The 22,054-nt window shown below is 36.7% G+C and overlaps 3 protein-coding genes across 4 annotated transcripts; 2 read left to right on the top strand and 1 right to left on the bottom strand.

Moving 5' to 3' along the window:
- Positions 1–5,692: 5,692 nt before the first annotated feature.
- Positions 5,693–7,909, top strand: LOC147551134 (DJ-1 protein homolog E-like). Its single transcript, XM_086666564.1, has 4 exons — positions 5,693–6,421; positions 6,509–6,952; positions 7,180–7,542; positions 7,641–7,909. The coding sequence occupies exons 1-4, from the start codon at positions 6,239–6,241 to the stop codon at positions 7,818–7,820; spliced, it is 1,170 nt and encodes a 389-aa protein (XP_086522690.1). The 5' UTR covers positions 5,693–6,238; the 3' UTR covers positions 7,821–7,909.
- A 139-nt stretch (positions 7,910–8,048) lies between these two features.
- On the bottom strand, positions 8,049–9,938 carry LOC147551133 (uncharacterized). Its single transcript, XM_086666568.1, has 2 exons — positions 9,683–9,938; positions 8,049–8,303 (listed from the first exon to the last, which is right to left on the bottom strand). Exons 1-2 carry the CDS (start codon positions 9,809–9,811, stop codon positions 8,205–8,207), a joined length of 228 nt encoding a protein of 75 aa, XP_086522694.1. The 5' UTR covers positions 9,812–9,938; the 3' UTR covers positions 8,049–8,204.
- A 360-nt stretch (positions 9,939–10,298) lies between these two features.
- LOC147551132 (acylamino-acid-releasing enzyme-like) lies at positions 10,299–18,522 on the top strand. 2 transcript variants are annotated; one of them, XM_086666561.1, is made up of 18 exons: positions 10,299–10,773; positions 11,535–11,710; positions 11,816–12,125; positions 12,237–12,458; positions 12,544–12,780; positions 12,865–12,942; positions 14,496–14,634; positions 15,177–15,328; positions 15,426–15,508; positions 15,604–15,728; positions 15,809–15,887; positions 16,119–16,296; positions 16,649–16,709; positions 16,833–16,955; positions 17,170–17,370; positions 17,800–17,868; positions 17,971–18,047; positions 18,141–18,522. In XM_086666561.1, exons 2-18 carry the CDS (start codon positions 11,560–11,562, stop codon positions 18,202–18,204), a joined length of 2,349 nt encoding a protein of 782 aa, XP_086522687.1. In that variant the 5' UTR covers positions 10,299–10,773; positions 11,535–11,559; the 3' UTR covers positions 18,205–18,522. The 2 variants fall into 2 exon arrangements, with proteins under 2 accessions (XP_086522687.1, XP_086522688.1); XM_086666562.1 differs by having other exon boundaries at positions 10,359–10,773; positions 11,558–11,710.
- The last annotated feature ends 3,532 nt before the right edge of the window (positions 18,523–22,054 follow it).

The following is a 22,054-nucleotide window of genomic DNA, read 5'->3' as shown; positions in this document are numbered from 1 at the left end:
TTATAAATTAAAAAGGAAGTGGAAAAAATACTAAGGCATGTAATGGTAAGTCAATATTGACTAGAAGTACTATACTCTAGTCTATGGGGAGTTTACGTGTGAGTGTTGGAGTCTGGTCTTAGTTGTCTACCTCCTCTTCTAACTTCTATTCCCAAAGTCAAAAGTATTATTACAAGCATGTATGCTTTGGGTTGCCCAAACTTCTTCACAACTCACTTCTACTATCCTTAGAGAGAAAGTGAACATCATCTAGTCTAGTTCATAGAGGAGGAGGGGCGGTGATCAACTTTTACTAGTCATTCTTCTGAAAAGAGAGAGAGAGAGAGGGAAATGAATGTGGGGGTACAATGACCATTGAAAGCCTTTACAACCGTTACCTAACTTCTTTACAACTGTCTTCTCCCCCTCCCCATTTCTTGCACTTAAATTACAATCTTGCCTAATTGCCCCCTCTTATCTCACCCAATTCACAAGAATGTCCCCTCCACAAAAACTCTAAAAATCTTATATGCCATGGGTGGAAAGTAGATCTCAGGATTCTCCACTAAGACGTTCAAGAGATGAATATCACAACCGCTATATCAGCTGAGAAATGCTAAAATTACAAGAGATTTTGGCAAAAGATAGTTCCCAGTTGATGTGGCGGTTGTGGTCTGAAACTTTGACTAAATCTAGACCATTAAGAGATGAATATCACAACCGCCACATCAGCTGAGAACTTTCTTTTGTCAAAATCCTTTGTAACTCTAGCATCTCCCACAAAATTAATTGAATTCATTATGTAAAACTTAGAGATCGTCAAAAAGAGGGTCTCCACTTGAAGATCGCTATGATAAACGTTGTCACAGTATTTTAAAGATTCAAGCTGAATTTTGTAGTGGGGGTGCTTACAAAAAAAAAACGCTAAAAATTGTTGCTTGACACTTGGAAATATAGAGTTTAAATTGAAAATTGACTCTAAAAGTGTTAGGATGTTTTTCTGTTTTCACTTTCTAACATCAGTTAAGGGGTGTTGCTTTTCTTCAAATTAAAAATATAAAGTGATTTTTCATCTAAAGCAAGGAAATTTCTTTCTCTTTGAGAGTCTATTTACCCCTTGCTACATTTGAATGTCCCTAACAAGGTTAAGGGGAACACAACCATTGACTGAGATATGTGACAGACCACACCATTGACCAGACCACTATATTCTCTTGCTATCTCTCTCAACCACTTTTCGAACCAGAGAGAGCCAGAACAGGAGAAGGAGAGAGCAGGAGCAAAGGAGAAGGTGGTGGTCGATAAATCACGGGCCAAAATTGGAGAAGAAGATGATCTGTGTAGTAAAAATGTATTTGACTATTTGTGTCTTATACTATGTTTTGTATAGTAATTTCCATGTGTGTAATACTAATATTTCCAAAACTCAAAAGAGGGACAACACTGGAATTTAGAAGCCAGCCTTTTGGGCCTAGCCATACGGAAGACAACCTCATAATGTGGAAAAATCTATAGGCGCACCCAGTCTAAATGCACCCCCACAAAATTTAATTTTAGGGGGCACATATAACTATTCTTCACCTATAACAATTTTGGAGCCCATCCCCTTGATTGTCTTTTCTCCTATAAGAGAAAAATTGTAGCGCCCACAACTTAGCTATAGGCAGGCGAGGAAGACATCCGCTTAGAAGACAAACTATTTAAGTTGGTCAATCAAATAAATTGGGAAGTTTTATATGCAATGCTCTTACTTGTTATTAGAGGCAATGTGATTTTGTCCCAAGACTTCATCAAAACAAGTTGATCAAGTATAATCTTATCTCTCCATTTTTAGGTTTACCACTCACCTTTTTTTTCTCTCATTCTCGTCACCACATCATTCTTCTCCGACAAAAAGTCGCGGTCAATAACCTTAACTCAATTTGTTTGAAAAATACTTCTTCTTTATAGTTTTCTCTCTTCTCTACTCTCGTCGGCGAAGGTAAGGAGATCCCTTCGTTGGTGGTCTGATAAACCAGACTGTTAAGGTCTCGAAACTAGATTTTCTCGTCGGAAACCAAATTCAGAAGAGAAGGCCTCGTTTCCTGACCATCGACAAAGGAGGGTCGTCCTTATAGCCGACGAGAGTAGAGAAAGAGAGAGAAGAGGACATGTGAGCGGAACCATGATTTTTAGCTAGCGGGGCAGGTTTAAAGTTATTGTAAATTAAACATGTACGTAGATACAAATTTCGCGGATTATCATGCATATATGTACAAAATCTTGATAATTTTTACCTAAAATTAAGCAGATAGTAGTTGAGGAAGGGGAGAGAAAGGAAGAGAGAATGAGACTCACAAGCGAAGAACTAGTCTCTCACAACATATGAGTCTCGTCTTCTCTGAGAGGAAGATAAAATAGAAAGACAAGGACCTCAATCATGAGAAGAAAAAGGAAAGAGGAATGCCTCTCGTTCTTCCTCGTAATAACTCTTATCTTTCATCATCTTTGAGACAAAATTGTAAAATTGGTATTTAAATATGACGTATAAAAAAGAAAGATAACAAAAAGTTATCTAAGGGGCTATTTTAGAAGCTGATCAAAATTTGGGGGTCATTTGCATGAGTTGGTCATAACAAGAGCAAAACAAAATTAGATGTGAGGGCAGTCTTAAAGACACCCCCAAAAAGCTGTAAAGGTGCCTCAATCCGTCAAAAAAAATTCCTCATGTTTGCTTCATAGAGGTGTTACGTTATGGTGTCTCGTAGTGTTGGTAGCGGAATCTCAGACATCTATATGTCTAACACTAGTATCCTCATGATCTCATCCATAAGCCAATAATGTAACTAACTTGATTATGGATTACCTTAATCGCTATCTTTTTCTCGAACCTTTCCAGTCGCTTTTGAGAAGACCAAAAGCTTCAATTGTAGCTCCTCTACTTGAAACACCGAGCAATCACCTTGATCTCTCACCTTGTTTTTAGCTAAAACTCCAATGGTGGTTAAATTGAAGAGCACTTCTTCTTTGACTAGATAGATAGTTGGGATCAATTCTCTCTTTCTTACTCTACTTGATGTTGTAGAATAAGAGAGCTCCTAGAGAATTTTCCACACCTTATTCAAGTCTCAAGAGACATTATATAAAATCCTAAGTTGGAGTAAAACCCTAATTAGGTTTCTCAAAACGCCCTGTTGAATAAGATTTAGGAAATAGTCAAAATAGCAACTAGTTGTTATTTTCCCATTCCCCCTCCCTTGACCGACCATAGCATGCCCATATTGGGTAGATCTGGCCGGCTCCTATAGGGGGCACACGACCAAGCATGACCAGTCCTCTTTTGGGCCCAAAATCTCCTTTTTGGTGTCCGACCCAAATTCCTTTTATTCGGACATTTTGTACTATCTTTGACTAAACTTCTTTTAAGCTTTTTGGACATATTTATGGGTCTAACTAATGCATATATGTCTTATCCCTCTAGTCATATTTTCCGATCAAGTTGACACTCTTTGGTGTAACCCGATGTAGGACCCGGACGAAGTTAGTCGCGAATTGCTTCGTGATTCGGCGATCGTAGTTGGTTTCTAGTCAAACATTACGACCCCTAAATCATCCGGATCTGATGATCTTCTTCATCAATTATTTTATCCGACAAACTGCTCGCGTTGCATCTTTGGTCGAAAGACATCTCCTTCAAGAGGCGCCTTCAATATATAACTGAGCAACAAACTCACATGTGTTATACATGTATAGAATAATTTAGAAATTTCAGACTGGGCAATAGCTCAAGCTGGTCTTCACATAGGTCTATCCTCTGAAGATGAGGAGAATAAGAAGAGAGAGAGAAAAAGAAAAGGAAATAGATGACTTTTGGTAAGGGGAGGTGAGTACTGTTGTTGGATACCCACAATGGTTGGGGAGACATATATATGCATTAGTGAAGGGAGATAATATTTTAAATTTATAATTTTAAGACCTTAGTGTTATAGTTTTTAGATTTATAACTCTATATTTTGAAGGACTTAAATGAAATAGATTAAATTAAACAAGAACAAGAAGAGAAAAACTCCGCTACATTCTCCCCACACTTCTCCACTACTCCCTCTCATTCATCAACAACACAACTCCGACTGTCATTAAGACATCGACCAAAACATATTGTTTGCTCCTTTTTCTCATTACATTTCCCTCAATTGTGGGGAAATTTGGTGAAAAAACAACATAAATATGCAATTCTCAAGGGAAAACATATTGTTTTCACTTTTTATCTCCACCTGTCTCTCAACTTCAACAAATTTTTAATAATTTCAAGACAAATAACTTTTTTTTTGTTGAACAATCAAGCCAAATAAATTGAGCTAAGCAAAATTAAGATGAAAACTTTTATTGCAATTCATATAATAGCTAATTTTCATGGTCATAACATCTTTAGAATGAAACATTATTGTCTTAGACTTGAAATCTTGATCCATAAAAAAAAAGAATATAGATTAAAAAAAATTCTGAGAAAATATATCCACGAAGAGTGCCAACGAACAACCCGAGTTATCATTGTTTGATCAAATTGGTGGTTATTGGTTCGATTGAAAGATATTTTCTTCCTCCATGATAAATGTATGAAAAGAAAGTGAGAATAAATAAATTCTTTAGTTGTTTAGTAGTAATGTTTGCTGTGTAGTTGATTGCGGAGAAGAAAATAGAGGTATTGTTGTTGAAATATTTAGAGTTTAAAGAAGAATATGACAAGAAAAACATTTACCTTTCAACGTTTTAATTATGTTATTCCTTTCTAATCCCTCTATATATCTTTATTTAATTTCAAATCCAAAAAGTGAAAAAACGTAACTCCTACTATGGGTGGAAATCGAGCGGGAATGGGCGCCCACATGTAAACTAACTTTTGGCTCAGGCGGGTTGGGTAGATTATGTGCTTGTCTATTAATTGGAGCAGTCGGGTGAATCGGGCAAGTACTTTTCAAAATTCTCATACCCACAGCCCGCCCAACCCGTTAATATAGTCGGGACATTTGGGTTGGAACGAATCGGAAATCGGGTTAAAAGCAAGCTTGATTAAAGCTTTGAACTAGACTCTCTCTTGTATTCGGACAATGTGGGACTACGTGAAATCAATGTGGAACTAGACTCTCACTTGTAAAGAGACAATGTAGAACTAAACTCTCACTCTTAAAGAACATAGTCCCACATTGACAACTCATAGGAAATCTTCCATGATGATAGATTTATAAAGGCAACCCCAACTCTTGACATATTTTGAGGGCCAGCGCTTTGGGGAAAGCAAAATAGTTTCCGGGGTGTGAAGACTTGATCAAAAATTGGTCAATTTTGTTTGACAATTTTATTTAAGGGGAAAGCAAAATAACTTCTCCACCTCAGCTCTCTCTCTCTCCACCTCACTTCTCTCTCTCTGCCACCTCATCGTCTTCACCGGTGAAGGTCGCCGGCCGGCCAATTTCCGGCCGGCGACCTTCAACCATTAAAAAAAAAAGAAAATTTTTTTCCTTCTCCTCTCTCTCTAGATCAGATCTAGAGAGAGAAGGAAAAAAAAAAAATTTATGGTTGAAGGTGAAGACGATGAGGTGGCGAATACATGAGGTGTTAGAAAATATTCCCCATAAAATATATTTCTCCGGAAAATTTTCAAAATTCTACATATTCCCTTTAAAATTTCACACCCCGGAAACTATTTAGCTTTCCCCAAAGCGCTGGCCATTTTGAGGCCTACGGTAATGAGCTAGCTAATGAGTGATGGGATTTAGTTCCTAGTGGGGTTATTGAAGTCTAGTTTCATTAGTGTCGAGATAGCAATATGATGCAGGCTCGGGTGTGGGCGGAGCGCAGGTAATCCCTTACACCCGAGCCCACTCACTATTTTTCGTCGGGCCGGGCGGGATATACCTGTCCTGAGGCATGGGCGCCCATGGATTGTTTCGGACCCAGGCGTCTGTAGTGGGTAGCAGGCAGCCGGGTGAAAATCCCACCCCTAAAAGTCTCGTACAACCCAACTTGGCTCCCCTTACCGAAGGCCAAATAGATTCCTACGTGCTCTTAGGAATCTTGAAATATATTATGACAAATTGCTCTTTTATCTTGTAATACAAATTTGAAGGTCAACCTTTGGCAAAGTTTATACCTTCTCACGAGCTTCCCGTGGGCTTTTAAATTAGAAATCTCTCCTACTCTTAAAAGGATTCTCAGACTTTAATAACTCTCTCAGAGAGAGATTGATTAGACTCAAGCTTTCAGATTCAAGAAAAAAAAAATGGGATCAGTGCCTACCCAAAAGTCAGTTCTTATGATCTGTGGTGATTACATGGAAGATTATGAAGTAATCGTACCCTTTCAAGCTCTCCAAGCATTTAACATCAGAGTTGACTGTGTTTCTTCCGGCAAAAACTCCGGTGACAAATGTCTCACCGCCGTTCATGATTATATGGGTTATGAGGTAATGCATTCAATTACCCATTAACATGCACTTATGAAAAATGAAGAATTTGATCTTCAATTTGAAATTTGATTTTGTTTTGAGCAGCTCTATACAGAATTACCAGGTCATTCATTCACATTGAATTCGAATTTCGCCGATATCGTTCCTGAGTCATATGATGCTTTGATCATTCCTGGAGGAAGATTCACTGAGTTAATCAGTGTTGATGATAAGGTTCTTGAGATTGTTTCAAAGTTTGCCGATGCAGGAAAACCCATAGCTACAACTTGTCACAGTCAATTGATACTTGTTTCAGCTGGAATAATGAAAGGGAAGAAATGTACTGGATTTCCAAGTTTGAAGCCTGTGATTAATCTCTGTGGTGGGTCTTGGATTGATCCCGAACCTGTTACTTCTTGTGTTCTTGATGGGAATATTATTAGTGCAATTGGGTGGCCTGCTCATTCAGATTACCTATCTATCTTGTTAAGATTGATGGGTGCTAAAATTGTTGGAAATCAGAATAAATCTGTGTTGTTTCTTTGTGGGGTAAGTTCTTGAATTCTCAAATTTTGTTATGTTGAATTTGTAAGTTGTCGTGCCAGATTTCAGAATGTTCGTTTTTTTGCATTACTCATCTAAAAGGCTGACTCGGGTTGACTATAGGTCTATTTGAGTCAGATTCAGAGAAGTTAGACTCTGTCGAGTAGAATAACAGATAATATCTAAGTGTTGAAGTATCGATGTTGACATTGTATTGTATTTTGTGAAATCAGGATTATGTAGAAGATTATGAGATTAACGTGCCGTTTCAAGCATTAGGAGGGTTAGGTTGCAGAGTGGATGCTGTTAGTCCAACGAAGAAGAAAGGAGAGAAGTGCGTGACGGCAATACATGATAATGAGGGAGCTCAAGTTTGCAGTGAGAAACAAGGGCATAACTTCATTGTTAATGCTAACTGGGATGAAGTTCGTGTCGAAGATTATGATTGCCTTGTGATACCAGGAGGAAGATCACCTGAGTTCCTGGTCATGGATGATAAAGTTGTTGCTCTGGTTAAGGAATTTGCAGAGAAGAACAAAGTTGTTTCTGGTATTGGTACTGGGAAATTGCTCATTGCTGCTGCTGGTGTTTTGGAGGTAACTCTCTCTTAGACTCGTAACATCACTTTTAACAAGATAACTTGTGATTACTTGACCTTTAGGATTAACAATTCGGTTGTGGTTACTGTTCGCAGGGGAAGAATTGTGTGAGTGGTTATGCGATGAAAGCCATTGTTAAGGTTGCAGGAGGAAAGTTAGTTGAATCGGCAGAGTCGGTGGCTCATGGGAAGCTGCTAACGGCAACTGGGTGGTCGGCACTTCCAGTTTTCATCTCAGATCTTATTGAGCTCTTGGGAATTAATGTAGTTTTTTGAATGTTCTATTTGTAACTTCCAAAGGTTTTTGAATTGCATTGAAATGAATAAACACATGAAGTTAGCCTTTCTTCTCTTGAAGCTAAAAACCAGGTACAAGTGCTCAAAAGAATTTAACATCTTTAAACAAGAAACAGAAACACAACAATAGCTAATTCCGAGTGTGTCTATATATATATATATATATATATATATATAGAGAGAGAGAGAGAGAGAGAGAGAGAGAGATTCGTAGAAAACAACTTATTTCGTTCTTCTGCATTACAGTTCAAACTGTTGCCAAATATGAACTAAAACTACAGTGTTTTACACAATGAGGACGCGCTAAAGACAGCATACGGGTTATTTAACTTCAACAACTACTTACACAATGAAAGCCATCGATCAAGGTAAATTTCTCTTGCGAGCAATTTCTCTAGCCATCTCTCGAAGTTCCTCGGGTGATTGAGGACGAGGACCCTCAGGTGGATATACCACGTACGACTGAGCACCAAAAGAAACAAAATCAATTTAGGCTGCACATAAGACATGAGATAAGTAGAACAAAGTTTCTATAATGTTCATAACATGAAAGGGTGCAAGAACGTATATTGAAAACTCCAATTTTGAGAATTAAATGATTCTTAAGAAGGGAGAAGAAACTATAATCCAAGTCATTGGAAAATGGCATGTTAAGTTGTGAGTGTTCAATGATAAAGAGAATGCTGCATTTCTAAATAGTAATGGAGTTAGGCAGATATATTATGAATGTAAACAAGGTCTTATCAAACATATACAATTTTCTTCAAGGTCTTACTGAACAATTCCACTTTCGAATCTTAAGAAGCACCAAATCTTCCAACTTTTTGTTAACCGTGGTGATCTAAATTAATCAATATCCACACTAGTCATACGAGCCAATTACAAGGAAAAACAACAAGAATAACTCATATAAACTTCATACTTATTTTTTTGATAAAATATAAACTTCATACTTGTAGTTACAAGTTAATGGCATGGTATTTTTTTAGTCAACTATGATGAGGTTAAACATAGAATTGACAACAATCTAGAGTCACTACTGTCTTCAGTGGAAACATAACAGAGCTAAATGGAGAGACCTAGTCATACAGCACATATCATTGCACCATCAAGGAAAAACTCTGAGAATTGTCTTACATGCACGGAGGGTACTCAAAAATCAAAATAACAAAAAATATAAACATTAGATCCTTTCCACTCATAACAAATTGGTTTGAGTTGAATGACTACAAACTTAACATGGTATCAAAATTGGGCCCAACGGCCACAAATGCTCCGCACCACCCACAAAAGGCACGTGTGAGGCTCAAAAGAATGCCACAAGTGTGCGGGCGTGTGAGAATAGTCCCACATGGACCAAAGACATGGTTCTCTCCACTCATTGGCATTGCCAATTGGTTTTGAGTTGGATGTACAAAAACATAACTAAACCCTACTCTAAAAGAATAGCATCCCCTAGCAGAAGATGGAAGTAGAAAAATCGTGAGAATTTCTTATCAAAACCTGTTCCCAGAGCACTATTGCTAGAAAAAAAACACTAACTTTTCTACCTGAAATTGACTTAAAAGAAAACTTGGGTACTCTTGATCTAGATCTAGTTTGTTTTGCTCAGCAAATATACCACTATTTCTCACCATATTTGCATTTTAAAGGGATAAATACAACAATCTCCACATAAAGTGATCTGACTAGCTCAATTCAAATCAAGAGAACTAGTTTAATTTGGTGATCAAATTTGGGGATAAATTTGTTTTGACAATTTACAGACCCTAATTTCATCACCAAATTGATATATCACAGATATCTCAAGGTGGGATTTTTAGAGAGAGAGAGAGAAATACCTTGCCCATGATTTTCTGGAGATTGTTGGTGTTGTAGGCGAATGTGTACATAAGACCGATCGGAACACTCACATATAAAGCAAATTTAACGATTTCTAGAATCCCTTTCGATGTATTCACCGACGACATTTTTTTTTAATCAGAAATCCCTAAATCTCCCACTGCAGAAACCCTAGGAACCAAAAGAATTGCAGAAATTAGGGCTGGGAAGTAAGTACATGAGGAAAAAATGGAGGGGGTGACCGTGCACCCTTAAAGGTCATCGGTCACGTCTAATGCCCCACAGGCCACAATTTTCATTTTTTTTAAAAATTGGTAAGCGTGTGCCTTGAATCCTTGACCTTTAAGTTGGAAGACTTACCTCTTACCACTCGAGCTAAGGATTGTTGGCACCACGATCCTCATTGCCACGGTACCATCTATAGTTTGACTCAAACCTGACCATTCCTTGACTACCAAATGTCTGACGAGTTGACCAGACACAGGTTTGCTTGAGAACATTGATAACTCTCAAAACAGATACATCGCGTTTTTGACAAATAGATATCACACATGATAGGGTTCCACGACTAACTATGCATATATAAATATTTGTTGTTATATCCAGTAATACTACTCATTTTGGTATTCTATAATGTAACGACTTTAAAATACTTCATTAGAAAAAAAAAATGTTTAAACTCAAATGTAGGGCATCATAGTTCATCTCCATTGAGATTGCTTTACAAGAAGATCTCCAAAAACCTCATCAAAACAGATATTATCGTGTTAAAAAGTGTATTGAATGACTGTGTGGACCATCTCTCCCCACTTTTAAATTTGTCTAGCAATTTTGTTGGTTTAAGAGTTCATAAGAATATCACCATTGATATTTAATATGCATTAAGTAGGTCCATGAAGATGATAAGACGAAATTGATAGGGTAAGTGGGCATCTCAAAAAAAGAAAAGGTTCAATGACTCACTAGTGCATATATCATCACCAGTACCACTAACTCACTTAACAATTACGGTACAAGAACCACTAATTTCTTACTTACTTCCTTCTCCATTTTTTCATCTCAGAATCAGACCTCTCTCTTCTCCACCCTAGTAAGACTCTCTCTCTCTCTCTCTCTCTCTCTCTCTCTCTCTCTCTCTCTCTCTCTCATATATATATATATATATATATATATATATATATATATACACACACATATTGATATTGATTGTCTCTCAGTTTGTAGTGGATTCAGATATCAAAATTTACTTGAAATTGATTTGAATTTTTGCTGATAAGATTAGGAATTTAGGATAAGATTTTGAGACCCATTCAATATGTGTCTTATTGTTAAGTTTGCGGTCAAACAACTCAAAACCAATGAGTGGAGACGACCTAGATAATTATATATACTTGGTTGCTAGTTACCCCTTCTCCCCCGTGTGGGACTATTCTCATACGCCCCCTCACGTGTGGTGTGACGTGGAGCACGTGTGAGTTTTAAAGCTATCACTTGTGACCCTAGCTCTTATACCGTGTTAAATTTGTGGTCATCCAACTCAAAACCAGTTGGCAATGAGTAGGGAGGATCTAGACATTATATTCTTCGTTGCTAGTTACCCCTTCTCGCATGTTGGACTATTCTCACACTTATGATGTTAAATTCTTTCAAATCTTATGATTAGTTTAAGAGGGGAGTTTAATCGTAGTTTTGACTAGATGGCTTCTTGTTAGTCTTTGATCATTTATTGGAATTTAATAAGTTTGTGAATCTTTTGTTCATATAAATTGTCGAAACTAAATATGCATCTAGTTGTTTGTAGTTGGTTATCATTCTTAAATTTTGATTAAGTTCTTCACACTCAATTAATAGTCAGACATCGTCGACATTGTTAGTTATGGATGCAACTGGAGCTGTATCCTCAAAAGAAATACCTCAAGGTTTAGAGGTAACTGATGAAGAAGAGTTTGCTTCTCAGTCTAAACTACTTCAAGAATTTTACACCATGTCTATCATCGAAAAGGCATGGGTTTTTCAATCTGACAACGGTATGACCTATATCTTCACAACATTTTACTTCCATTCGTCGAAAGATGTATTTTATGCAGTATGTTGATATCTGAATATATTTCTGTGCAATTGTTTTCCTGCAGGAAGTAGTTCTCGTGCAGTGTTTTCCGTTGCCCAACCGAATATATTAGGAAACAAAAAGCGAACTCATATTCTATCCGCTCATATTTCAAAAGAGACTAGCGAGTCAGTAAACTTTCAATGGTCTCCATTTCCTGTTGAAATGTTGGGCGTATCAACAATTGTCCCATCACCATCGGGTGTGAAGATGCTTGTTGTTCGGAATCAGGAAAATGATAGTCCGAGCCAACTTGAAATATGGGGCCCATCTCAATTGCTGAAGGAAATACATGTTCCTAAATCTGTTCATGGCTCAGTATATACGGATGGATGGTATTCACTAGCAAACCTCTTTTCATGTTTGATTTTTTTGTGTGTTTTAACTGTTTCTAATGAGGGACGTGGACAGCATTATAACTTTGAGAAGCTTTCTCGACTTCATAGGTTTGAAGGGATTTCGTGGAACTCTGACGAAACTTTAATTGCATATGTTGCTGAGGAACCATCACAGTCCAAGCCTGTCTTTGATGGTTTGGGTTACAAAAAAGGAGGTTCGACGGAGAAGGGAAGTGGTAGCTGGAAAGGTCAAGGAGATTGGGAAGAAGAATGGGGTGAAACCTATGCGGGAAAAAAACGTCCTGCACTATTTGTCGTCAATATTGTTAGGTTGGATTTCATTTCCTTTTATAATTTGATAAAGAATTGGATACATCTTTGAAAAGAAAATGATTTCAACTTCTTGTGATTGCAGTGGAGATGTACACGTTGTTGATGGAATCTCCAAGTCTTTAAGTGTAGGACAAGTTGTTTGGGGACCGAAGATGAACGGTGTGGATTACAATTTGGTTTTTGTTGGGTGGCCATCAGATTGTGGTTCTCAAAAACTGGGAAGAAAGCTTGGTATAAAGTACTGTTATAACAGACCATGTTCGCTGTATGCAGTCAAGGCGGGTCTTCATAAGTCAGAAACTGATAAAATTCAAACCGAGTAGGTCCTCTCCTTTAGCAAATTATTACAATCATTTTGGTTTGTTAGATTTTTTCTTTGTGTCATTTTCTTAATATGTTTCAGAGGCGAAACAACTGAAGATACGACGATAATCATCAATCTAACTAGAGACATAAGTAGTTCCTTCTTTCCTCGGTTCAGGTGCATTATACTACTTCTCCTCTTTGCTTTGATGTATGAGATTAGAATTTTACTCATGGTTTCACCTCAATGTATGTGAAAGCATCTGGTTTACTGGAGAAAGGATTAAAGGAATAATATGACAGACATGTTGTTTTCGGTGTTCCATTATAACACAATAATCTTGTCTAGATTTACTTGGTTATTCATTCTATCAACGAGAGATAAACCATAAGACTCTTCAAATCTTCTTAGAGAAAAGACATGTCAATTTATTCTGGCTTTCCAGATACTAGATTTATTTCTTTGAATCAAGCAAAATCGAAAGAAGAAAAAATAATAAATAACTAAAGAAAATAGTAAGAAGATTTACTAACTCCGAGTCGAGGATACCTCTTACCTTAAGACAATATACACCCTGTATACAGTACCAACAGTAATGGTGTTAGTCTCCCAGGATAAAACGGAGTACACTTTCGAAGTATAGATGGTACGTCTTGTTATCGAAAGTCTGGCGAACTCTTATAAGTAATATGAACTTCTTTGTAGAGAATGACCCATTAACATGAACTGACTATCTTTTCTAAGTGCTCTGGAATGGACTCTTAACAAGTAAGAATCTAATGGAAAAAACAGATCTCCATTCGGAGATGTTTTGAGTCAAATAAATAGAAATTGAATGGATACATGCTTTAGGGACGTGTCTGTTGGATTTGGGACACTATTGGTGACAGTTGGCTTAAGGGAGGCGACGGTTGCAATAAGATCTGTTGGATCTTGAGTGCAAAGGGCGGACTAAACGTCATCCCCTGGATGATCCCGAAGTGGTCCCACCAATCGCCTAAATCAAGTCATAATCCCATCAAAATTTTGATCGAGCATATCTCATTCATCCAAAATCGGATTTGAGCGATTCTTGACTCTAAATTGAAGAGCTCGACGAGACGAATACAATGGTGTGTCCATCTTCTTATTTTGACTAATAAAACTGATCATAAATCGGCTCCGATTCCAACAAGACGGTGATACCGTGAATTTTTAAACCTCAGTCTCTTTCAAGGATGCTATGTTTCTAGATGTTAAGTCCTTGGAGCAGAGGAAGAAAAACTTCTTAAGTGAAACTGCTCTTCCAGCCGACAGTTTAGTTGCACACAAGCTCCTTCCACATCCCACATCACCAGACTAGGTTTTTGTCTTTCTGCCGAACAAAGAAAAGAACTTGTGTTTGGTTTGCAAGTTCTGGTAGGATTATAGTAGAATTATTTTTGGAGTTAAGTAACTAGGAACGCTTACAAAATAGCCAAATATTAATTAAGTAGGAACTACGAGTGAAATCCGATCAACCTTCAAACTGTTGTTGTTCCGCATAATCTGTTAGTACAACAATTACTAGAAATGTAATTAAGTATTGCAAATCTGTTAGTACAACAATTATATAAACCTTTTGCACAAGGAAGTTACTCTATTGCTGAATGGTTGTATTTAATTCATTTTAATTACTGGCAACAAAATACTTTTGGAATAAATTGGACTTTTTCTAAAGTGTTTCACGTAGTTAGAATGATTTTTTACAGCCCAGATGGAAGGTTCCTTGTTTTTGTATCTGCAAAAAGTGCAGTCGACAGTGGAGCTCATTGTGCCACTTACTCACTTCACCGAATTGAATGGCCCAGTGACGGGGAGCCACGTTCTTCTCCAAAAATAGTTGATGTGGTAAGCTCTTATATTTTGCCAGACAATACTGTTTTGTTCAAGTCTTTCGGATGACCAGGAAATGCATGCATATGCCAAGTTCGGGGGTTTCTTTCATGTACCTCTGGTTAGCAACATGCATCTGTTTATGCATAGACCTCCAACTGGTGTTATCATAGAAGCTTTGCGCAGCTACATCCAGAATCGTGAACTTTTAAACTATCCAGGCATGAAATCAACTTGGATTGCAACTAGTTAATTAAAGTTGATTGACTGCACTACTGTCTCACTGCCTTATTTACTCAGTTTATATGGATGATTTTCCAAGACTGAATTAAAGATCTCGGGGCATAAACATAATTACATTTGAGGGATAATAATAGTATATATTGGAACCTGTAAATCCTCTATTTTCTTCTGTGCCATCCTTGCTTTGCGTCGAATTTTGACCAAATTGTATATATTATGTTTAGTTTTAAATTGGTGAACATGTCTATTGTAACATAGTCACGGTTCGAGGAAAACTAAACTAAATCTTAGGTAATTTTCTGGAACAAATGTAGGTCCCAGTCGTAATGTCTGCTGAAGAAGGTTCTTTCCCCGGACTTTACTGCTCAAGTATCCTGCGTAAACCTTGGCTCTCCGATGGGCAAACAATGATTATGTCTTCATACTGGCGTAGCACTCAAGTGATACTTTCTGTGAATGTGTTGAGGTAATAATTAGAATCTTTTCATTTTCTATTTACCTGTAAGGCAACCTACTTGTTATTCCATGTAATTAATTAACAAGATGCATTCTTTCAAGTGTAGTGGAAGTGTATCACGTGTCAGTCCTAATAACTCAAGTTCTTCATGGCACGTTCTTGCCTTGGATGGGGACAACATTCTTTCTGGTAACATCAAAACACTGAACTGACTTCTCTCCCGTAAAATGCAAGAAGGATTTTTTTATGACGTTACATTCTCTTTTCCTTTTTTCTGTTTAAAGTGTGTAGTAGTCCAATAGAGCCTCCTCAAATCAAGTATGGCCGTCCTATTGAGAAGGAGCCAATTGCAACTGTTGGATGGGGCTGGCTAGACGTTACTAGTCCTCTATCTAGATACTCTGAGAAGGTAAGCGACCTTTCTGTTGACTTTCTAGTTCTAGCTTTAGAACTGTTGTTAAACATGTCTCTTGTTCTTATCTTCGACAGGTTACGTCTTTGCTGTCATCTCTCCAGTTTAGTATTTTATCGATCCCTGTTAGCAATGTCTCCGAAAACCTTGCAGAAGGTAATTTTTCAATACCACAATATATTGATTTATCTATTCAATTTCTTACTGAAAGAATTTTAGTAGCCAATAATGAAGGGTCTAGGTGGGATGTAATAGTGGGTCAAAAGGGTAAGTTCTTAATTTGTGACTATGCAGGGAATTTCTCTAATCTCATGATACTTGAATTGTTTCTTCGTAATGTTTTAATTTTAGTTGTACTTATATGTATGAATGTTGTATTCATTTCAGGAGCCAATAAACCTTATGAAGCCATATTCATGTCTCACAAAAGTCAGAAGAATGGTGGATGTCTTCCATTAATCGTGATCCTTCATGGCGGACCACATACTGTCTCGTTGGCAAGCTTTAGTAAATCTTTGGCTTTCTTGTCTTCAATAGGTTACAACTTGCTCATCGTAAATTATAGGTGAGTTCCAGATATTCTTTATCTTGTCATTCAAGATTAGATTAGATTTAGTGTTACTAGCTATTCTTATTCAACATTGGTTTAATGGAACATAAATTTTCCTCTATACTTCTAAAAACTTGTTTTGATAGCAGTACTAACTGATTCGACAATATGCATTAATTGGTGTTGGAGGAGGATTCGCCTAGTTGTAGACTTCTACATTTCTTGATGATTTAACGACATTAGTCTGTTTTGTAACTGCCATATTTCCACGCCCGCCCAATTTCAATTTTTTCAGTGACTTACTGACAAAAATAAATTGAATATTTCGTTGTTATCACTTCTAATAACAAGGTTTTTTGTTGTTCAGAGGTTCATTGGGTTTCGGGGAGGAAGCACTGCAATCTATTCCAGGGAAAATTGGATCTCAGGTGTTCTAACTTTTACTCTTTTATATCAATACAGGTGTTTATTGTCTTTTGGTTTAGGTACTTACACAAATCACAGTGAAGTCGTTTTTTCAGACAATAATCATCAGTTTTTATTATGTCCAGGATGTTAATGATGTACTTACAGCTCTGGATCATGTCATTGAGAAGGGACTTGCAGACCCGTCAAAAGTCGCTGTTCTTGGAGGTTCACATGGTGGCTTTTTGACAACCCACTTGATTGGCCAGGTACAGTTTAAGTACTTATTATGAAGTATTAACATATCATGTTATCATGCTATAAGAGGATGTGATCTTCGGTATGATTATCTCAAGCTGGAATAACTAATGAGTTTAGCAGCTTGTGTATATTCTTGTATCTGATGATCATTTTACACCCATGCTATGATTTTCTGTCCATTTAGTATTTTTGACAGCTCTCAGATACCCATATTGTATGTAGGCACCAGATAGATTTGTCGTAGCAGCAGCGAGGAATCCTGTATGTAACCTTCCATTGATGGTTAGTACATGTGATATCCCTGATTGGTGTTTTGTGGAAGCATATGGTACTAGTGAGGGTAAGGCTCACTTTACAGAGGTACCAACACTTGAAGACCTTCATGTCCTTTACAATAAGTCTCCAATTTCCCATCTTTCAAAGGTACGATAACTTTCTAACTGGCGTTTGAGGTTGCTTTTTTCCTTAAACATGCTCAAGTTGGCAATGCATATCCGTATTTGGTTTTATGGTATTTCATAACAAAATACTGCAATTATGCTATAGCTTCCCTGAATTTACTGAACTTTGGAGGATGGATCCTGAAATATTCATGACTTCAAACTATTCTTTTCAACAAAGAACTTGTTTAAGAGGGTAACATTGAGTTTGAGTCACTTATATAATATATAAGGTCCTAACTTGACCCAGGTAAGATTTCAATCCTTTCCCTCTGCATTCAGACTCATTGGGTCTGACTGGCTGAAAACCTCTTATTCTCAATGATATAGACCATATTTAATCATACTTAATCGACGGAAGAATAGGAATAGAAGTATATGTTTACTCTCTGAAATTTTGAAAATACTACAGGTCAAAACACCAACTCTATTCCTTTTAGGCGCACAAGATCTTCGCGTTCCAGTCTCTAATGGATTGCAGGTAAGATTATCTTCCTACTCTTTCATGTCTAAATTCTCTAAAAATGAAACGAAGTCATTGCCGCAAATTCTGAGATAGATAACATGGGATGTCTTTCTGTAGTATGTTCGAGCGTTGAAGGAGAAAGGGGTTGAAGTGAAGGTGATTGTGTTTCCTAATGATGGTCATGGAATTGAGAGGTAAGCTAATAAACTCTATACGCATATCTTCTGAAACAAAACCAGTTGATAAGTTGGGATCAGACTCTTGACATTGTTATGTCTTTCATGCAGGCCACAGTCAGACTTCGAAAGCTTTCTCAATATCGGTTGTTGGTTCAAGAAGTTTTTAAAATGAGCAGGCATTTTGATCGACAGATCATTTCAAATACTTCAATAAACTATAAGATGGTGATTCTGAAGCTTATTTTTGCCTCAGTGGTTCTCGTTCCAGTTCTCTCTTGGAGAACTGAACTCAAGTCGTTCTCATGGTGATTGTGATATTTAAAATGAATGATAATACTGCATTTAGTGCCATTTTCATGATTCCATTGTCTCGTTAGTTCGATGATTATGTTTGATGGCATTCTACTAATCTAATTTTGGGGATCATAATATGTTGACACATAAAATTGTATGCATTAACTTCGATTCAGACTATTGTTTTATGGTTTCATCTTTCTTCTCTGAACCCCAAATTCTTTTAAGAACAATAACATTCTATACTTTTCATGTTTCCACTCTTCCACATAATGTTAGTTCTCCAAACTCAAACACAAAAATATCACCTGCCATTCTTAGGCAATTGAAGAGTATCTCTTAAATTTTTCTCAAATATAGTCAAATAATTGGGCAAATCCAATGTGGGGCTCGGGCTCCCAATTTTGGGAGCCCCGGGGCTTTGTCTCAATTCCAACGTCAGACTCCCAACAGAGGTTCCCAAATCTAAATAATGTACGTGCGCGAAGTACGTGTGCGAAATTTTGATTTTAGATTTCGACTATAAATTAAAATGTGATATTGTCCGAGATAGATAATTTCTAAAAGATAAACACAAAAAAAAAGAAGAGAGGAAAAAAAAGATTCCAAAGTAGCTCAAAACATTTTAATAAGATTAAAAAAAACAATTGAAAAAAAAGTTAAATTTAAGTGGCCCCATTTTAACAATTCGGGCTGGGAGCCCCCCAGCCCCACCGGGAGCCCAGCTCCGGGGCTCCCGGGTTGGGCGCCTTTGTATGGGGGCTGGGCTCCCAAAATTCAAATTTTGGGAATCCAACCCCAGTACACTGGAATTGCCCTTATAATCATGAATCTTTTTAGGGTTAATTCCGTTTTGGCCCCCGATTTGTGACCAACTGGCCGTTTTAGCCCCCATAAGTGTCCGGCAGTTCGTTTTGGCTCCAAGAGCCAAATTTTTGACGAAATTATCTCCGGGGGCCAAAATAGAATTATTTCTGAAAAAGGGTAAAAACAAAAAAAAGCCACATCACCCCTTTCTTTATCATCCACTTCACCTTATCTCTCCTCCATCTCACCACCTCCTCTCCACCTCACCCTTCTTCTCCGGCAATAGGTTGCCGGCCGGAATAAAAAATTCCTTCTTCTTCTTCTTCTTCTTCTTCTTCTTCTTCTTCTTCTTCTTCTTCTTCTTCTTCTTCTTCTTCTTCTTCTTCTTCTTTACTCTCTCCCTCTCTCTTTACAAGTCCGGCGAAGGGGGTTACATATATGAGGTAGTGTTTCTGCCATACTAACCTCTTACTACACATATATAGTCAAATAGATTGCAGAACCTATTTACTCCATATGATAACTGAGCCAAGGCCATTAAGGAACATGAAATCAAAACAGGATTTTCTTATGATGCCTAGAAAGCTTGTAATATTCTTGACATCATATCAATCTCTTCAAAGAACATGAATATATCTAGCTTTTTGTAACATTATTTAGCGGGATAACTGTGCTATTCAAGAGATAACATTTGGTAAACATTATTTGGAAGTTGACAACAGTACTAACCTATGTGTAACGATGGAAGTTGGAGATGTCGAGAAAACTATTGGATGCAATACCCTGGATACAAAATGTAAAAGAGTCAAACTAAAATTACCATGATCATAAGCAAGACAATGAACTATGATTTAGCACGGTATAATCTATTTGGGGAGTTTTGTCAAACATGTTATGTGCAACTGTTTGAAATATAAACCCTATAGAAATCAACTACAAATTTCTCAATAGAAACAAACTACAAACCAACTATTTTTCTATAGAAACAAACTACAAATTTCTCAACAGAATTTGCTCTATAGAAACCAACTACAAAATTTCTGTATAGAAACAAACTACAAACCAACTATTTCTCTATAGAAACAAACTACAAACCAACTACAAAATTTCTGTATAGAAACAAACTAACAAACTACAAAACAACTACAAAATTGCTCTATAGAAACTAAATAAAAACTAAATAGGGAATTGGAAGAGAGATGTTTTGAAACTTACCAATCTACAGAGAAATTTTGAAGGATGGTGATTACTCAGTTTCTCAAGCATATTTATAGTCAGCTTCAAGGATGGAACCAAGGGGATTAGTTGAGAAAGATCTCCGTTAGAAATTGGAAGAGAGAACACAACAGTCAACAGAAACCACAAGGGCTTTTGGTCTGCCTGTACTACTGACGATTGGATTTCATCTCAGATGGAAGAATTTTACCTAGTACACGTGGCGGCTATTAGGATCCTAATCAGCAAAATAGAGCATTTATTTTGTCCTAGTCGACAAAACCAGCTCTGTTTTGTTATATATATATATATATATACTAGGGTATATCCCGTGCCCTAGGGCACTGTCACTTATATCAATCAAATGTTACAAAATTTATTTTATATTTTACAGAGAGAGGGAGATTTTTGTTATTTATTATTTTTTGGTATTATTTTTTTGTTTCTTTTCTCTTAAATCAGTTATTATTTTATTGAGAGAGAGAGATTTTAATTTCTTTCTTTAACCTTTGAAATTTATTTTGTTTCTTTTTTTCTTAAATTAGTTATTTTATTTCTAAGAAGGAAATGATTATTGTTTTTTAAATAGGTAACTTTATTTCTACGAAGGACTATATTTTAAATTTTGAGAAGGGCTTCTAGACAAATGCATAATTAAATAAGGATGTTTGTCCCAGTCATCGTTTTCCCTTCTGTTTTATATAATAGATATATATATGTTATACACGTATACATAAGTACATACAGCAAGCATGCATATAATGTGCATAGGTGTTATCGTACGAATGGATGACATTATTAAGCGGGTTATGTCGGGTCAAGATTATCGGGCGGGTTCGGGTAGCACATCAAAACCCGTACCCGACCCGTTGATTTCATCGGGTCGGTCGGGCTAAACCCGCCTTCGGGTTTCGGGTACCCACGGACTTTAACTGACTCGGGTACGGTTTGGGGACTTTTTTTTTCCAGCCTTAAGTAGAACCAAAAATTGGCGCAACTTCAAATCTTGAAAACCCCCAATTCGAGTCTGGATCACTTCCACTTTGGGGGAAGAAATAAAACCCTAGAAATGGACCGAAGAGATCGTCAACAGTCTCCCCAAGGTTTGTTCTTCTTCTTTCAATTAAGATTCTGACAAGTTTGTTTTCATCACTACTATATAATTCCATTCATTTTTATATGGTTATAGGTGACATAGCTAGAATTCCTGTCGAATTTCTTGAAGTCGCCATTAATTCAGTTGTTTTCCTCAAAGGAATTTACCCTTGAAATTATTTTGGTTCCTTTTTTGTTAAATTAGTTATTTTATTTCTAAGAAAGAAACGATTATTGTTTTTTAAAATGGTAATTTTATTTCTACGAAGGACTATATCTTAAATTTCGGGAAGGGCTTCTAGACAATATCCCTTATTAAATAAGGATGTTTGTCTCAGTCATCGTTTTCCCTTCTGTTTTATATAATAGACTAGAGTATATCCCGTGCCCTAGGGCACGGACACTTATATCAATCAAATGTTACAAAATTTATTTTATAATTTAATGAGAGAGAGAGATTTTTGTTAGTTATTATTTTTTGGTATTATTTTTTTATTTCTTTTCTCTAAAATTAGTTATTATTTTATTGAGAGAGAGAGAGATTTTAATTTCTTTCTTTAACCCTTGAAATTTATTTTGTTTCTTTTTTTCTTAAATTAGTTATTTTATTT

The sequence above is a fragment of the Eschscholzia californica genome, unplaced genomic scaffold, assembly GCF_041429995.1.
Source record: "Eschscholzia californica isolate CP2 unplaced genomic scaffold, dmEscCali1.0.p SCAF_3, whole genome shotgun sequence".
Taxonomy (NCBI): Eukaryota; Viridiplantae; Streptophyta; class Magnoliopsida; order Ranunculales; family Papaveraceae; genus Eschscholzia; species Eschscholzia californica.
The sequence above is the reverse complement of the archived record's forward strand: the minus strand, read 5'-3'. Positions and strand labels throughout refer to the sequence as shown.

What these genes read in the sequence shown, in the direction of transcription:
- LOC147551134 (XM_086666564.1), top strand. Translation starts at nt 6,239, where the DNA reads ATGGGATCAGTGCCTACCCAAAAGTCAGTTCTTATGATCTGTGGTGAT. An exon ending in CTGTGTTGTTTCTTTGTGGG is followed by an intron (nt 6,953 to 7,179) that starts GTAAGTTCTTGA and finishes TTGTGAAATCAG; the next exon opens with GATTATGTAGAAGATTATGA. An exon ending in CTGCTGCTGGTGTTTTGGAG is followed by an intron (nt 7,543 to 7,640) that starts GTAACTCTCTCT and finishes TACTGTTCGCAG; the next exon opens with GGGAAGAATTGTGTGAGTGG.
- LOC147551133 (XM_086666568.1), bottom strand. Translation starts at nt 9,811, where the DNA reads ATGTCGTCGGTGAATACATCGAAAGGGATTCTAGAAATCGTTAAATTT. An exon ending in TCCAGAAAATCATGGGCAAG is followed by an intron (nt 8,304 to 9,682) that starts GTATTTCTCTCT and finishes TTTGGTGCTCAG; the next exon opens with TCGTACGTGGTATATCCACC.
- LOC147551132 (XM_086666561.1), top strand. Translation starts at nt 11,560, where the DNA reads ATGGATGCAACTGGAGCTGTATCCTCAAAAGAAATACCTCAAGGTTTA. An exon ending in TGGGGACAACATTCTTTCTG is followed by an intron (nt 15,509 to 15,603) that starts GTAACATCAAAA and finishes TTCTGTTTAAAG; the next exon opens with TGTGTAGTAGTCCAATAGAG. An exon ending in TATCTAGATACTCTGAGAAG is followed by an intron (nt 15,729 to 15,808) that starts GTAAGCGACCTT and finishes TATCTTCGACAG; the next exon opens with GTTACGTCTTTGCTGTCATC.